At 48.2% G+C, this 18,760-nt stretch overlaps 1 protein-coding gene across 2 annotated transcripts in view; it reads right to left on the reverse strand.

Moving 5' to 3' along the window:
• The window catches only part of LOC138676678 (cell surface hyaluronidase CEMIP2-like), a 141,837-nt gene that overhangs the window by 94,294 nt on the left and 28,783 nt on the right, over window positions 1-18,760 (reverse strand). For both annotated transcript variants that reach the window (XM_069766196.1, XM_069766197.1), the window contains exon 2: window positions 2,573-2,922. In XM_069766196.1, coding sequence (XP_069622297.1) covers window positions 2,573-2,861 — 289 coding nt within the window. In that variant the 5' untranslated portion in view covers window positions 2,862-2,922. The remainder of the gene's footprint in view (window positions 1-2,572; window positions 2,923-18,760) is intronic.

Below are 18,760 nucleotides of genomic sequence, written 5' to 3' on the forward strand. Positions count from 1 at the left end.
GTAATGAATATGCGGCTCCACCCATATGGGAGGTGGAGCCGCATATTCATGACTGTAATCGGCGGCCCCACGTGACCGCTCATACAGTAGAAGATGCGGCCAGAACAGGAAGCAGCGCCAGCCAGCGAGGGAGCCGGGTGAGTATTTTCAGAACAGCGGGGGGGGGCGGTGGGCACATAGATCTTTATTTTAAACACAATTATTCATATCTTCTCTACAGCAAACGTTGCTGCAGGGAAGATTTGAATCGCGGCTTCAGCGCCAGTAGGGAGGACAGCGCTTAATGTAGCGCTGTCTCCTGCACGGCACACGGACTGCACACGGACAACGTCTGTGTGCGGTACGTGTTTTACACGGACCCATTGACTTTAATGGGTCCGTGTAATCCGTGCTCTCCCACGAACACTGACATGTCTCCGTGTTTGGCACACGGAGACACGGTCCGCAAAAAAACAAAGACATCTGAACAGATGCATTGATTGTAATGTGTCTACATGTGCCAGTGGCTCCGGTACGTGAGGAAACTGTCACCTCACGTACCGGAGCCACTGACGTGTTAAACCGGCCTTAAAGGGAACCTGTCACCTGAATTTGGCGGGACAGGTTTTGGGTCATATGGGCGGAGTTTTCGGGTGTTTGATTCACCCTTTCCTTACCCGCTGTCTGCATGCTGGCTGCAATATTGGATTGAAGTTCATTCTCTGTCCTCCGTAGTACATGCCTGCACAAGGCAAGATTGCTTTGCGCAGGCGTGTACTATGGAGGACAGAGAATGAACTTCAATCCAATATTGCAGCCAGCATGCAGCCAGCGGGTAAGAAAAGGGTGAATCAAATACCCGAAAACTCCGCCCATATGACCCAAAACCAGTCCCGCCAAATTCAGGTGACAGAGTCCCTTTAAAGAAATGATGTGCAACTTGTTTTTCGCCTATGCAATACCTCATTAGAAAAAACTTGTTGTAGTTTTCCCATTGAATTCAATAGTAAGCTTTTTTAAAGGGTATTTAAAGGGTTTGTCGACTACTTGGACAACCACTATTGAATACTATATTTACCAGTGTAAAAATAAAAATAACAGATATTCATTTCCCACACTGGTGCAGTTCCAGCAATGAAAGCCCCAGGTCTTGCAACACATTATTAAGCCATGTGACCACTGCAGACAATCAGGGGCCACAGACAATCAGTGGCCTGCTTCGCTCACACTTCCTTTTTACGAACCTCTGATGTCCAAAGGAAGTGTGAGAACTGCAGCCCAATAATGGCCACTGACTGGCTACCGTGCTCACGTGGCAAAGCAATGTCATGCAATCCTCTGGAGACCAGCAGGTGAATATCTGTTATTTTACACTAGGGAATATAGTATTTAAGAGGAGGCTGTCCAAGAAGTAGACAACCCCTTTAAAGTGTTTTTTATGAAGTATGTGGAACAAAGTCTAATCTAAAGTGCATTTAGAAATACTCTGTGTAAACATACTTTAAAGGGAATCTGTCACCAGGTTTTTGAGAGAGCGGCATAGTGTAGGGGCAGAAATCCTGATTCCAGTGATATATCACTTACTGGGCTGCTTGCTGCCATTCTGATAAAATCACTGTTTTCTCTGCTGCAGATCTATCAGTTCTCTGAATACTGAGCTCTGTATAACCTCGGCCACACCAGTGATTAGCAGCTTTCTAAGTACACTGAGAATAGGCAGAAAGCTGCCAATCAGTGGTGGGGACGTGGGTATTCAGAGCTCATGAATATGGAGGACTATATGGCAACAGGTTTACTAGTCCTCTTTGGTGATAATATCCTGCTGAAGCCCAGTGAGTAACATCGCTGGAATCAGGGTCTCAGTCAGAGCGGGAGCCGAGTGTCACTGCTCTGTGCTCCGATCCTCTCACAAGAGAGAATGGCAGCACAGGTGCGGAGGAGACGGAGAAAGTCATTTCACCATCTCCTCTATTGCCGACATCCGCGGTAATCAGACTGCACTTGGATGACGTCTGAGTGCAGTCCGATGTTTCACATGCACCCTTAGACTTGTATGGGTGTATGTGATCCAATTGATTGCAGCTCTGCATTGCCCCGTTGTATAACATTGGGCCGAGTGCTACCTGATAAAACATCGGACAGCACTCGGCCGTGTTATACAGCAGTGTGAACGAGCCCTAAGGTGTATAGTTTTGTTTTCACAATATGCTTCCAAATGGCACATGTGAGATCCCCTCAGAGCTGGTACATATAATGTCCATGTTAGCAGCCCTGAAGTACTGGGACATGTAGCATACCAGTACAGCATAGGTTTGTGTCACTGGGAGAACATAGTGAGCACCCAGTCTGCTGCGGACATGTAGAAACAGGCGGTCATTCCCTGGGGCTCTGTGCACATCTGGATTTCTGTGACAGTATAAGTGGCTTTAGATGAGCGCTGCTCTGGAGACATGCCCCTACTCTGCAATGATTCCTACAGTAGACCCAGAGGTTTACCCCTGGGAAGAGTCATGTTACACAAACTCTGACTACTACTCTTTGCAGCATAAACTAAAACCAGGCCCCCCAGATCACCCAGATCCTGCTTACTAACAGTTTGGGTCTCCTGCTTCACAGATCGTCCGGGACAGCAGCATCAAAACGAAGAGGACGGCAGCTAGTGAAGACCCTGCCAGTGACGGTGGGGGTACAGTCAGTCTTCTCATCAGGAACTGTCCCAAGCAGAGGCAGATGCTCCCATCCTGCACATGGCTCCGGGGCTCCTTTGGATGACATGATGGGCCCGTGCACATTTCTTGATGCCACGCGGTGCCACGCTGCGGTTGAAGACATCTGTGGATAATGTAGGGTCGTCCGTTGTCTTTAAAGGTGCGGCATCTCATAGTGAATCTCCAGTCTAACCCTGCAGCATATGGATTGGCGGAGGCTGAGCGCCCGGCGGGTCTGTAAATGAGATCCATAAGTGAATGATTCATGGAGTACGATACAAGACAGATGATTGCACAGCAGCGTGTACATGCTGCACATAAGACCCCATGTATGACTAGATAATGACCCTCCAACCCTTTTGCAGACAGTAACTACAAAGCCATCTGTAAGACGGATCAAATAGCAGAGCGTTGTAGTCAGCCGCAGCGCATGAAGACACATGAAAGGATCATATCACATAAAACAGTAATGCAGCGGACTGACCCTGCACTTATCAGGGGATAGGAAAATATTCTGCAAAGAATTTGTCAGTTCATGCCCAAACGTCGTATTTATGAAGCGCTGCCCAAATTACCGTTCTTACACTGGAAAAAAGGTCTGAGGTCCTCAATCTGCAATCTGTAATACTCCACGGTCACACCATGTTTCTCAGGAGAAAGATGGCGGTGAGAAATTTTTCCCAAAATTGTAAGATGTGTCACATTCTCCAACAAATATACACCCATGCTTAAAGGGGTGTCATACAATATTCACTTTTAATAAAGGGGTTGTCCACTATCGCACCATCCCCAGTTTCATTAATTAAGAATCCCATATAAAATAAAGTACACTGAGCTCCGGAAGTAGCGGCCGTTCTGTGGTTGCTGCTCATCCTTTCTCCATCAGGGCGGCCGCTCTGTGGTTGCTGCTCATCCTTTCTCCATCAGGGCGGCCGCTCTGTGGTTGCTGCTCATCATTTCTCCATCAGGACGGCCGCTCTGTGGTTGCTGCTCATCCTTTCTCCATCAGGGCGGCCGCTCTGTGGTTGCTGCTCATCCTTTCTCCATCAGGGCAGCCGCTGTGTGGTTGCTGCTCATCCTTTCTCCATCAGGGCGGCCGCTCTGTGGTTGCTGCTCATCATTTCTCCATCAGGGCGGCCGCTCTGTGGTTACTGCTCATCCTTTCTCCATCAGGGCGGCCGCTCTGTGGTTGCTGCTCATCCTTTCTCCATCAGGGCGGCCGCTGTGTGGTTGCTGCTCATCATTTCTCCATCAGGGCGGCCGCTATGTGGTTGCTGCTCATCCTTTCTCCATCAGGGCGGCCGCTCTGTGGTTGCTGCTCATCCTTTCTCCATCAGGGCGGCCGCTGTGTGGTTGCTGCTCATCCTTTCTCCATCAGGGCGGCCGCTCTGTGGTTGCTGCTCATCCTTTCTCCATCAGGGCGGCCGCTCTGTGGTTGCTGCTCATCATTTCTCCATCAGGGCGGCCGCTCTGTGGTTGCTGCTCATCCTTTCTCCATCAGGACGGCCGCTGTGTGGTTGCTGCTCATCCTTTCTCCATCAGGGCGGCCGCTGTGTGGCTGCTGCTCATCCTTTCTCCATCAGGACGGCCGCTCTGTAGTTGCTGCTCATCCTTTCTCCATCAGGATGGCCGCTCTGTAGTTGCTGCTCATTATTTCTCCATCAGGGCGGCCGCTCTGTGGTTGCTGCTCATCCTTTCTCCATCAGGGCGGCCGCTCTGTGGTTGCTGCTCATCATTTCTCCATCAGGGCGGCCGCTCTGTGGTTGCTGCTCATCCTTTCTCCATCAGGGCGGCCGCTCTGTGGTTGCTGCTCATCATTTCTCCATCAGGACGGCCGCTCTGTGGTTGCTGCTCATCCTTTCTCCATCAGGGCGGCCGCTCTGTGGCTGCTGCTCATCATTTCTCCATCAGGGCGGCCGCTCTGTGGTTACTGCTCATCCTTTCTCCATCAGGGCGGCCGCTCTGTGGTTGCTGCTCATCCTTTCTCCATCAGGGCGGCCGCTCTGTGGCTGCTGCTCATCATTTCTCCATCAGGGCGGCCGCTCTGTGGTTACTGCTCATCCTTTCTCCATCAGGGCGGCCGCTCTGTGGTTGCTGCTCATCATTTCTCCATCAGGGTGGCCGCTCTGTGGTTGCTGCTCATCCTTTCTCCATCAGGGCGGCCGCTGTGTGGTTGCTGCTCATCATTTCTCCATCAGGGCGGCCGCTCTGTGGTTGCTGCTCATCCTTTCTCCATCAGGGCGGCCTCTCTGTGGTTGCTGCTCATCCTTTCTCCATCAGGACGGCCGCTCTGTGGTTGCTGCTCATCCTTTCTCCATCAGGGCGGCCACTGTGTGGTTGCTGCTCATCCTTTCTCCATCAGGGCGGCCGCTCTGTGGTTGCTGCTCATCCTTTCTCCATCAGGGCGGCCGCTCTGTGGTTGCTGTTCATCATTTCTCCATCAGGGCGGCCGCTGTGTTGTTGCTGCTCATCCTTTCTCCATCAGGGCGGCCGCTGTGTTGTTGCTGCTCATCATTTCTCCATCAGGGCGGCCGCTCTGTGGTTGCTGCTCATCATTTCTCCATCAGGGCGGCCGCTCTGTGGTTGCTGCTCATCCTTTCTCCATCAGGGTGGCCGCTCTGTGGTTGCTGCTCATCCTTTCTCCATCAGGGCGGCCGCTCTGTGGTTGCTGCTCATCCTTTCTCCATCAGGGCGGCCGCTCTGTGGTTGTTGCTCATCCTTTCTCCATCAGGGCGGCCGCTCTGTGGTTGCTGCTCATCCTTTCTCCATCAGGGCGGCCGCTCTGTGGTTGTTGCTCATCCTTTCTCCATCAGGGCGGCCGCTTTGTGGTTGCTGCTCATCCTTTTTCCATCAGGGCGGCCGCTCTGTGCTTGTTGCTCATCCTTTCTCCATCAGGGCGGCTGCTCTGTGGTTGCTGCTCATCCTTTCTCCATCAGGGCGGCTGCTCTATGGTTGCTGCTCATCCTTTCTCTATCAGGGCGGCCGCTCTGTGGTTGCTGCTCATCATTTCTCCATCAGGGCGGCCGCTCTGTGGTTGCTGCTCATCACATGACTTATCGGGAAGAGCGGGGCTGATGTTGCTAAGGCTGCCGTCACACTAGCAGTATTTGGTCAGTATTTTACATCAGTATTTGTAAGCCAAAACCAGGAGTGGAACAAATAGAGGAAAAGTATAATAGAAACATATGCACCACTTCTGCATTTATGACCCACTCCTGGTTTTGGTTTGCAAATACTGATGTAAAATACTGACCAAATACTGCTAGTGTGACGGCAGCCTAAAGCAGCGCTTGTACAGGAGGTGAGCATGCAAAGTGTCTCCTCAAAGAGGAAGAGGACTCGAGCTCTAGCGCCCCCTATTGGAAGTAACAATCCTAAAAGTCAATGTCTTCAGATAGGGTGCACTCAGACGGCCTTATAACTCGGAGCAATATTCAGTAGGACTGCAGTGCATGGACTAGCTGGCGGCTCTCCCGACCTGAGTGTGACAGCTTCCCATATTTCTCTTCAGCAGTCCCGCTCGGGTTGGGAGAGCGTTAAGGTTCCGGATTATACGGCCGTCTGACAGCGCCTTTACAGTGAATGTACACTATTTTTATTTTATACGGGGTCCTGAACTGAGTAAGCAGGGCTGTCCAGTAGTGGTCATGAATATCAGATCAGTGACAGCTGTCACCCCCGACACCCCACTGATCAGCCACCATCAGCTCCTGCAGGATGTGAACAATGAATGGAGCTGTGCTGCACAGATCAGTCAGTGATTAGCAGCCATTGTAGGAGCTGACAACTGCTGGCTGGAGAAGGTGCGGGGCATCACACCGCCAACGATATATTCAGGACCTATCCCGAGGAAAAGTCAACAATATCATATCACTGCCCCACCCCTTTAACATTTACCACAGAAAATAGGGAAAAGAGACAACAAAGACCGGCCCTAAAGAGGCCATTTTTGGGGGTGGTTTTGTAAGCTTTGCCCTTTTGGGGTCCAATTCATGTGACGGTCCCACAAAGTTAGAACTGTTGGGGAACACACAAGGCTGGAGATTTACCAAAACTGGTGCAGCAGAAAAGTAGAGAGTGATCGACCATGGTGACCAATCAGATTCCAGGTCTCATTTTCCACAGAATCTTTGGAAAAGCTTATGTCTAAGGTGTTGCTCTAGGCAACTTCTGCACTCTGGTCCAGCTGTGATAACGCTCCGCTATACATGAGATGTGACCTTCTTTGACCACTTCACCACCTGGCTACTTCATTTCCTTTCCGCGGACATCCCTACTATCATCATGGGCGACTTCAACATCCCAATTGACACTTCCCTCTCAGCTGCCACTAAACTTCTATCTCTCACTTCCTCCTTCAGCCTCACTCAATGGTCTTCTACAGCCACCCACAAAGATGGCCATACACTGGACCTCATCTTCACCCACCTCTACTCCCTATCTAACCTCTCTAACTCACCTCTTCCTCTCTCTGACCACAAACTTCTCACATTTTCTTCCCTCTCCACTCCATGTCTACAATCCCCACCCCACAAACTTTCACACCCTTGCAGAAATCTTAAACACCTTGACCTACACTCATTCTCTGAATCCCTCCTCCCTCTCACAGATATAAGTTCCTTACACAATGCAGATGACGCTGCCGCTCTATATAACACCACAATAGCTGTAGCTTTGGAATCTGCTGCCCCACTTACAGATACCAGAGCTCGCAAAATCAACAGACAGCCCTGGCACATCAGCCTGACCAAAGAACTGAGGCGAGCTTCCAGGGCTGCTGAGTGCAGATGGAAAAGATCCCACTCCAATGAGCACTTCATCGCATTCAAACAGTCCCTCACTACTTTCAAGACCACACTTGCCATAGCTAAACAAACCTACTTCTCATCTCTCATATCCTCCCTTTCTCACAACCCTAAACAGTTATTCAACACCTTCAATTCTCTCCTCCGTCCCCCAGCACCTCCTCCCTCCCCACTCATCTCAGCTGAAGACTTTGCCTCATTTTTCAAGCAGAAGATTGATAGCATCAGAGACAGTTTTGGTCAACAACCCCCAGAGCCCTTCCTCCCGACTTCCCAGCCCTCCGCCTCCAAAACCAACTTCTCCACCATTACAGAAGATCAACTCTCCACTCTACTCTCAAGATCGCATCTCACCACCTGTGCACTTGACCCGCTCCCATCCCACTTCATCCCAAACCTCACCACAGTCTTCATCCCAACCCTAACCCATCCCTTCAACCTATCACTAACAACTTGTTTTCCCCTCAAGCTTTAAACATGCCTCCATCACACCTATCCTCAAAAAGCCCTCTCTTGACCCATCCTCTGTATCTAGCTATCGCCCTATATCACTTCTCTCCTCACTGAAACTGCCCTGACTAAGGTCACCAATGACCTCTAAACCACCAAGAGCAAGCGACACTACTCTGTCCTCCTTCTCCTTGACCTGTTGGCTGCCTTTGACACAGTGGACCATTCCCTATTATTACAGACCCTCTCATCCCTTGGCATCACAGACTTGGCCCTATCCTGAATCTCATCATACCTAACAGACCGGACATTCAGCGTCTCCCACTCACACACCACCTCCTCACCTCGCCCCCTATCTGTCGGAGTCCCACAAGGTTCAGTCCTAGGGCCCCTGCTCTTCTCCATTTACACCGTTGGCCTGGGACAGCTCATAGAATCTCACGGCTTTCAGTATCATCTCTATGCTGATGACAAACAGCTCTACATCTCTGGACCAGATATCACCTCCCTACTAACCAGAATCCCTCAATGTCTATCCGCTATTTCATCCTTCTTCTCCGCTAGATTTCTGAAACTTAACATGGACAAAACAGAATTCATCATCTTTCCCCCATCTCACGTGACATCCCCAACGAACCTACCCATTACAGTAAATGGCTGCCCACTCTCCCCAGTCCCACAAGCTCGCTGCCTCGGGGTAATCCTTGACGCTGATCTCTCCTTCAAACCACATATCCAAGCCCTTTCCACTTCCTGCTGACTTCAACTCAAAAATATTTCACGAATCCGTTCATTCCTCAACCAAGAATCTGCAAAAACCCTAGTCCATGCCCTCATCATCTCTCGCCTTGACTACTGCAACCTCCTGCTCTGTGGCCTCCCCTCGAACACTCTCGCACCCCTCCAATCTATTCTAAACTCTGCTGCCCGACTAATCCACCTGTCCCCCCGCTATTACCCAGCTTCTCCCCTCTGTCAATCCCTTCACTGGCTCCCCATTGCCCAGAGACTCCAGTACAAAAGCCTAACCATGACGTACAAAGCCATCCACAACCTGTCTCCTCCATACATCTGTAACCTCATCTCCCGGTACTTACCTACATGCAACCTCCGATCCTCACAAGACGTCCTTCTCTACTCTCCTCTTATCTCCTCTTCCCACAATCGTATACAAGATTTCTCTCGCACATCACCCCTACTCTGGAACTCTCTACCGCAACATATCAGACTCTCGCCTACCATCGAAACCTTCAAAAAGAGCCTGAAGACCTACCTCTTCCGACAAGCCTACAACCTGCAGTAACCACCGATCGACCAAACCGCTGCATGACCAGCTCTACCATCGCCTACTGTATTCTCACTCATCCCTTGTAGATTGTGAGCCTTCGCGGGCAGAGTCCTCTCTCCTCCTGTACCAGTTATGACTTGTATTGTTTAAGATTATTGTACTTGTTTTTAATATGTATACCCCTCCTTACATGTAAAGCGCCATGGAATAAAGGGCGCTATAACAATAAATAATAATAATAATAATGTGACTGGGACAATTGTGATAATCACTCGCTAAATGACGACCGTCACTTTACATAAGACACATAAGTGGCAGGGACAGAAGTGTATATATGTACGAGTATATACATATACAGTTAGGGCCAGAAATATTTGGACAGTGACACAAGTTTTGTTATTTTAGCTGTTTACAAAAACATGTTCAGAAATACAATTATATATATATAATATGGGCTGAAAGTGCACACTCCCAGCTGCAATATGATAGTTTCCACATCCAAATCGGAGAAAGGGTTTAGGAATCATAGCTCTGTAATGCATAGCGTCCTCTTTTTCAAGGGACCAAAAGTAATTGGACAATGGACTCTAAGGGCTGCAATTAACTCTGAAGGCGTCTCCCTCGTTAACCTGTAATCAATGAAGTAGTTAAAAGGTCAGGGGTGGATTCCAGGTGTGTGGTTTTGCATTTGGAAGCTGTTGCTGTGAGCAGACAACATGCGGTCAAACGAACTCTCAATTGAGGTGAAGCAGAACATCCTGAGGCTGAAAAAAAAGAAAAAATCCATCAGAGAGATAGCAGACATGCTTGGAGTAGCAAAATCAACAGTTGGGTACATTCTGAGAAAAAAGGAATTGACTGGTGAGCTTGGGAACTCAAAAAGGCCTGGGCGTCCACGGATGACAACAGTGGTGGATGATCGCCGCATACTTAATTTGGTGAAGAAGAACCCGTTCACAACATCAACTGAAGTCCAGAACACTCTCAGTGAAGTAGGTGTATCTGTCTCTAAGTCAACAGTAAAGAGAAGACTCCATGACAGTAAATACAAAGGGTTCACATCTAGATGCAAACCATTCATCAATAACAAAAATAGACAGGCCAGAGTTAAATTTGCAGAAAAACACCTCAAGAAGCCAGCTCAGTTCTGAAAAAGTATTCTATGGACAGATGAGACAAAGATCAACCTGTACCAGAATGATGGGAAGAAAAAAGTTTGGAGAAGAAAGGGAACGGCACATGATCCAAGGCACACCACATCCTCTGTAAAACATGGTGGAGGCAACGTGATAGCATGGGCATGCATGGCTTTTAATGGCACTGGGTCACTTGTGTTTATTGATGACATAAGAGCAGACAAGAGTAGCCGGATGAATTCTGAAGTGTACCGGGATATACTTTCAGCCCAGATTCAGCCAAATGCTGCAAAGTTGATTGGACGGCGCTTCATAGTACAGATGGACAATGACCCCAAGCATACAGCCAAAGCTACCCAGGAGTTCATGAGTGCCAAAAAGTGGAACATTCTGCAATGGCCAAGTCAATCTCCAGATCTAAACCCAATTGAGCATGCATTTCACTTGCTCAAATCCAGACTTAAGATGGAAAGACCCACAAACAAGCAAGACCTGAAGGCTGCGGCTGTAAAGGCCTGGCAAAGCATTAAGAAGGAGGAAACCCAGCGTTTGGTGATGTCCATGGGTTCCAGACTTAAGGCAGTGATTGCCTCCAAAGGATTTGCAACAAAATATTGAAAATAAAAATATTTTGTTTGGCTTATGTTTATTTGTCCAATTACTTTTGACCTCCTAAAATGTGGAGTGTTTGTAAAGAAATGTGTACAGTTCCTACATTTTCTATCAGATATTTTTGTTCAACCCTTCAAATTAAACGTTACAATCTGCACTTGAATTCTGTTGTAGAGGTTTCATTTCAAATCCAATGTGGTGGCATGCAGAGCCCAACTCGCGAAAATTGTGTCACTGTCCAAATATTTCTGGCCCTAACTGTATATATATATCTATGTGTGTATAATGTGTTTATGTATATATGTGTATATATGTGTGTATAATGTGTTTATATATATGTATGTATATCTGTGTATATATGTGTATAATGTGTTTATGTATATATGTGTATGTATGTGTGTATATATGTGTGTATAATGTGTTTATATATATATATATGTGTATGTATGTGTGTGTATATGTGTATAATGTGTTTATGTATATATGTGTATGTATGTGTGTATATCTGTGTATATATGTGTGTATAATGTGTTTATGTATATGTTATGTTTGCTAATGACAGGTGTTATGAAGGCAATCCAGAAACACAGTGTGCTTAGCGATCAGAGCGCACACAGTGATCTGACAAATACCCAAAAATACAAGAACGAGCTCTGAGACGTGGAAACTCTGTAGACTGCACACCTGATCCTATCCTAAACACAACTAAAAGCGGCTGTGGATTGCGCCTAACAACTACCTAGGCAACTCGGCACAGCCTAAGAAACTAGCTAGCCTGAAGATAGAAAAATAGGCCTGACTTGCCCCAGAGAAATTCCCCAAAGGAAAAGGCAGCCCCCCACATATAATGACTGTGAGTAAGATGAAAAGACAAAACGTAGGGATGAAATAGATTCAGCAAAGTGGGGCCCGATATTCTAGGACAGAGCGAGGACAGTAAAGCGAACTTTGCAGTCTACAAAAAACCCTAAAGCAAAACCACGCAAAGGGGGCAAAAAAAACCCACCGTGCCGAACTAACGGCACGGCGGTACACCCTTTGCGTCTCAGAGCTTCCAGCAAAACAAAAGACAAGCTGGACAGAAAAAAAAGCAACAAAAAAGCAAAAAGCACTTAAATATACAGAGCAGCAGGTCTCAGGAACAATCAGGAGAAGCTCAGATCCAACACTGAAACATTGACAAGGAGCAAGGATAGCAGCATCAGGCGGAGTTAAGTAATGAAGCAGTTAACGAGCTCACCAGAACACCTGAGGGAGGAAGCTCAGAAGCTGCAGTACCACTTGTGACCACAGGAGTGAATTCAGCCACAGAATTCACAACAGTACCCCCCCCTTGAGGAGGGGTCACCGAACCCTCACCAGAGCCCCCAGGCCGACCAGGATGAGCCGCATGAAAGGCACGAACAAGATCGGAAGCATGAACATCAGAGGCAAAAACCCAGGAATTATCTTCCTGAGCATAACCCTTCCATTTAACCAGATACTGGAGTTTCCGTCTAGAAACACGAGAATCCAAAATCTTCTCCACAATATACTCCAATTCCCCCTCCACCAAAACCGGGGCAGGAGGCTCAACAGATGGAACCATAGGTGCCACGTATCTCCGCAACAACGACCTATGGAATACATTATGTATGGAAAAGGAGTCTGGGAGGGTCAAACGAAAAGACACAGGATTGAGAACCTCAGAAATCCTATACGGACCAATAAAACGAGGTTTAAATTTAGGAGAGGAAACCTTCATAGGAATATGACGAGAAGATAACCAAACCAGATCCCCAACACGAAGTCGGGGACCCACACGGCGTCTGCGATTAGCGAAAAGTTGAGCTTTCTCCTGGGACAAGATCAAATTGTCCACTACCTGAGTCCAGATCTGCTGCAACCTATCCACCACAGAATCCACACCAGGACAGTCCGAAGACTCAACCTGTCCTGAAGAGAAACGAGGATGGAACCCAGAATTGCAAAAAAATGGAGAAACCAAGGTAGCCGAGCTGGCCCGATTATTAAGGGCGAACTCAGCCAACGGCAAAAAGGACACCCAATCATCCTGGTCTGCAGAAACAAAACATCTCAGATATGTTTCCAAGGTCTGATTGGTTCGTTCGGTCTGGCCATTAGTCTGAGGATGGAAAGCCGAGGAAAAGGATAGGTCAATGCCCATCCTACCACAAAAGGCTCGCCAAAACCTTGAAACAAACTGGGAACCTCTGTCAGAAACAATATTCTCAGGAATGCCATGCAACCGAACCACATGCTGAAAGAACAAAGGTACCAAATCAGAGGAGGAAGGCAATTTAGCCAAGGGCACCAGATGGACCATTTTAGAAAAGCGATCACAGACCACCCAAATGACTGACATCATTTGAGAAACGGGAAGGTCAGAAATGAAATCCATCGAAATATGTGTCCAAGGCCTCTTTGGGACCGGCAAGGGCAAAAGCAACCCACTGGCACGAGAACAGCAGGGCTTAGCCCTAGCACAAATCCCACAGGACTGCACAAAAATACGTACATCCCGTGACAGAGATGGCCACCAGAAGGATCTAGCCACTAACTCTCTGGTACCAAAGATTCCAGGATGACCAGCCAACACCGAACAATGAAGTTCAGAGATAAGTTTATTAGTCCACCTATCAGGGACGAACAGTTTCTCTGCTGGACAACGATCAGGTTTATTCGCCTGAAATTTTTGCAGCACCCGCCGCAAATCAGGGGAGATGGCAGACACAATGACTCCTTCCTTGAGGATACCCGCTGGCTCAGATAAACCCGGAGAGTCGGGCACAAAACTCCTAGACAGAGCATTCGCCTTCACATTTTTAGAGCCCGGAAGGTACGAAATCACAAAGTCGAAGCGGGCAAAAAATAACGACCAACGGGCCTGTCTAGGATTCAAGCGCTTGGCAGACTCGAGATAAGTCAAGTTCTTATGATCAGTCAATACCACCACGCGATGCTTAGCTCCTTCAAGCCAATGACGCCACTCCTCGAATGCCCACTTCATGGCCAGCAACTCTCGATTGCCCACATCATAATTACGCTCAGCGGGCGAAAACTTCCTGGAAAAGAAAGCACATGGTTTCATCACTGAGCAATCAGAACCTCTCTGTGACAAAACCGCCCCTGCTCCAATCTCAGAAGCATCAACCTCGACCTGGAACGGAAGAGAAACATCTGGCTGACACAACACAGGGGCAGAACAAAAACGACGCTTCAACTCCTGAAAAGCTTCCACAGCAGCAGAAGACCAATTAACCAAATCAGCACCCTTCTTGGTCAAATCGGTCAATGGTTTGGCAATGCTAGAAAAATTACAGATGAAGCGACTATAAAAATTAGCAAAGCCCAGGAACTTTTGCAGACTTGTCAGAGATGTCGGCTGAATCCAATCCTGGATGGCTTGGACCTTAACTGGATCCATCTCGATAGTAGAAGGGGTAAAGATGAACCCCAAAAATGAAACTTTCTGCACACCGAAGAGACACTTTGATCCCTTCACAAACAAAGAGTTAGCACGCAGGACCTGAAAAACCATTCTGACCTGCTTCACATGAGACTCCCAATCATCTGAAAAGATCAAAATGTCATCCAAGTAAACAATCAGGAATTTATCCAGATACTCACGGAAGATGTCATGCATAAAAGACTGAAACACAGATGGAGCATTGGCAAGTCCGAACCGCATCACTAGATACTCAAAATGACCCTCGGGCGTATTGAATGCAGTTTTCCATTCATCTCCTTGCCTGATTCTCACCAGATTATACGCACCACGAAGATCTATCTTAGTGAACCAACTAGCCCCCTTAATCCGAGCAAACAAGTCAGATAACAATGGCAAGGGATACTGAAATTTAACAGTGATCTTATTAAGAAGGCGGTAATCAATACACGGTCTCAGCGAACCATCCTTCTTGGCTACAAAGAAGAACCCTGCTCCCAGTGGTGATGACGATGGGCGAATATGTCCCCTCTCCAGGGATTCCTTCACATAACTGCGCATAGCGGCGTGTTCGGGCACGGATAAATTAAATAATCGACCTTTAGGGAATTTACTACCAGGAATCAAATTGATAGCACAATCACAATCCCTATGCGGAGGTAGAGCATCGGACTTGGGCTCTTCAAATACATCCTGATAATCAGACAAGAACTCTGGGACCTCAGAAGGGGTGGATGACGAAATCGACAAAAATGGAACATCACCATGTACCCCCTGACAACCCCAGCTGGATACCGACATGGAATTCCAATCCAATACTGGATTATGGGTTTGTAGCCATGGCAACCCCAACACGACCACATCATGCAGATTATGCAACACCAGAAAGCGAATAACTTCCTGATGTGCAGGAGCCATGCACATGGTCAGCTGGGCCCAGTATTGAGGTTTATTCTTGGCCAAAGGTGTAGCATCAATTCCTCTCAATGGAATAGGACACCGCAAAGGCTCCAAGAAAAACCCACAACGTTTAGCATAATCCAAATCCATCAGATTCAGGGCAGCGCCCGAATCCACAAACGCCATGACAGAAAACGACGACAAAGAGCATATCAAGGTAATGGACAGAAGGAATTTGGACTGTACAGTACCAATGACGGCAGACCTAGCGGACCGCTTAGTGCGCTTAGGACAATCAGAAATAGCATGAGTGGAATCACCACAGTAGAAACACAGACCATTCAGACGTCTGTATTCCTGCCGTTCAACTCTAGTCATAGTCCTATCGCACTGCATAGGCTCAGGTTTAACCTCAGGCAGTACCGCCAAATGGTGCACAGATTTACGCTCGCGCAAGCGTCGACCGATCTGAATGGCCAAAGACAAAGACTCATTCAAACCAGCAGGCATAGGAAATCCCACCATGACATCCTTAAGAGCCTCAGAGAGACCCTTTCTGAACAAAGCTGCCAGCGCAGATTCATTCCACTGAGTGAGTACTGACCATTTCCTAAATTTCTGACAATATACTTCTATATCATCCTGACCCTGGCACAAAGCCAGCAAATTTTTCTCAGCCTGATCCACTGAATTAGGCTCATCGTACAGCAATCCGAGCGCCAGGAAAAACGCATCGACACTACTCAATGCAGGGTCTCCTGGCGCAAGAGAAAATGCCCAGTCTTGAGGGTCGCCGCGCAAAAAAGAAATAATAATCAAAACCTGTTGAATAGGATTACCAGAAGAATGAGGTTTCAAGGCCAGAAATAGCTTACAATTATTTTTGAAACTTAGAAACTTAGTTCTATCTCCAAAAAACAAATCAGGAATAGGAATTCTTGGTTCTAACATAGATTTCTGATCAATAGTATCTTGAATTTTTTGTACATTTATAACGAGATTATCCATTGAAGAGCACAGACCCTGAATATCCATGTCCACACCTGTGTCCAGAATCACCCAAATGTCTAGGGGAAAAAAAAAAAGTGAACACAGAGCAGAAAAAAAAAAAAAAAAATGATGTCAGAACTTTTTCTTTCCCTCTATTGAGAATCATTAGTTTGGCTCCTTGTACTGTTATGTTTGCTAATGACAGGTGTTATGAAGGCAATCCAGAAACACAGTGTGCTTAGCGATCAGAGCGCACACAGTGATCTGACAAATACCCAAAAATACAAGAACGAGCTCTGAGACGTGGAAACTCTGTAGACTGCACACCTGATCCTATCCTAAACACAACTAAAAGCGGCTGTGGATTGCGCCTAACAACTACCTAGGCAACTCGGCACAGCCTAAGAAACTAGCTAGCCTGAAGATAGAAAAATAGGCCTGACTTGCCCCAGAGAAATTCCCCAAAGGAAAAGGCAGCCCCCCACATATAATGACTGTGAGTAAGATGAAAAGACAAAACGTAGGGATGAAATAGATTCAGCAAAGTGGGGCCCGATATTCTAGGACAGAGCGAGGACAGTAAAGCGAACTTTGCAGTCTACAAAAAACCCTAAAGCAAAACCACGCAAAGGGGGCAAAAAAAAACCACCGTGCCGAACTAACGGCACGGCGGTACACCCTTTGCGTCTCAGAGCTTCCAGCAAAACAAAAGACAAGCTGGACAGAAAAAAAAGCAACAAAAAAGCAAAAAGCACTTAGCTATACAGAGCAGCAGGTCTCAGGAACAATCAGGAGAAGCTCAGATCCAACACTGAAACATTGACAAGGAGCAAGGATAGCAGCATCAGGCGGAGTTAAGTAATGAAGCAGTTAACGAGCTCACCAGAACACCTGAGGGAGGAAGCTCAGAAGCTGCAGTACCACTTGTGACCACAGGAGTGAATTCAGCCACAGAATTCACAACATGTATATACTAGATTGTGGCCCGATTCTAACGCATCGGGTATTCTAGAATATGCATGTCCCCGTAGTATATGGACAATGATGATTCCAGAATTCGCGGCAGACTGTGCCTGTCGCTGATTGGTCAAGGCAACCTTTATGACATCATCGTCGCCATGGCAACCATTATGACGTCTACGTCGATACTGTGCCCGTCACTGAATCAGAAACGTGGGATTTCTACGTCCTTTATGACATCATCGTCGCTGTGCCCGTTGCTGATTGCTCGAGGCCTTGTGGCCTCGACCAATCAGAGAGCCGGGATTTCCAGGACAGACAGACAGACAGAAAGACAGACAGTCATGTGATGTGTCACGTGCAGGCTGAAGCCACAGAGCGGCCGCCCTGATGGAGAAAGGATGAGCAGTAACCACAGAGCGGCCACCCTGATGGAGAAAGGATGAGCAACAACCACAGAGCGGCCACCCTGATGGAGAAAGGATAAGCAGCAACCACAGAGCGGCCACGCTGATAGAGAAAGGATGAGCAACAACCACAGAGCAGCCGTCATGATGGAGAAAGGATGAGCAGCAACCACAGAGCGGCCGCCCTGATGGAAAAATGATGAGCAGCAACCACAGAGCGGCCACCCTGATGGAGAAATGATGAGCAGCAACCACAGAGCGGCCGCCCTGAAAGAGAAAGGATGAGCAGCAACCATAGAGCAGCCGCCCTGATGGAGAAAGGATGAGCAGCAACCACAGAGCGGCCGCCCTGATGTTGAAAGGATGAGCAACAAGCACAGAGCGGCCGCCCTGATGGAGAAAGGATGAGCAACAACCACAGAGCGGCCGCCCTGATGGAGAAAGGATGAGCAGCAACCACAGAGCGGCCGCCCTGATGGAGAAAGGATGAGCAGCAACCACAGAGCGGCCGCCCTGATGGAGAAAGGCTGAGCAGCAACCACAGAGCGGCCGCCCTGATGGAGAAAGGATGAGCAGCAACCACAGAGCGGCCGCCCTGATGGAGAAAGGATGAGCAACAAGCACAGAGCGGCCGCCCTGATGGAGAAAGGATGAGCAACAACCACAGAGCGGCCGCCCTGATGGAGAAAGGATGAGCAGCAACCACAGAGCGGCCGCCCTGATGGAGAAAGGATGAGCAGCAACCACAGAGCGGCCGCCCTGATGGAGAAAGGATGAGCAGTAACCACAGAGCGGCCGCCCTGATGGAGAAAGGATGAGCAGCAACCACAGAGCGGCCGCCCTGATGGAGAAAGGATGAGCAGCAACCACAGAGCGGCCGCCCTGATGGAGAAAGGATGAGCAGCAACCACAGAGCGGCCGCCCTGATGGAGAAATGATGAGCAGCAACCACAGAGCGGCCGCCCTGATGGAGAAAGGATGAGCAGCAACAACACAGCGGCCGCCCTGATGGAGAAATGATGAGCAGCAACCACAGAGTGGCCGCCCTGATGGAGAAAGGATGAGCAGCAACCACAG

This window comes from Ranitomeya imitator, chromosome 4 (assembly GCF_032444005.1).
Source record: "Ranitomeya imitator isolate aRanImi1 chromosome 4, aRanImi1.pri, whole genome shotgun sequence".
NCBI lineage: Eukaryota > Metazoa > Chordata > Amphibia > Anura > Dendrobatidae > Ranitomeya > Ranitomeya imitator.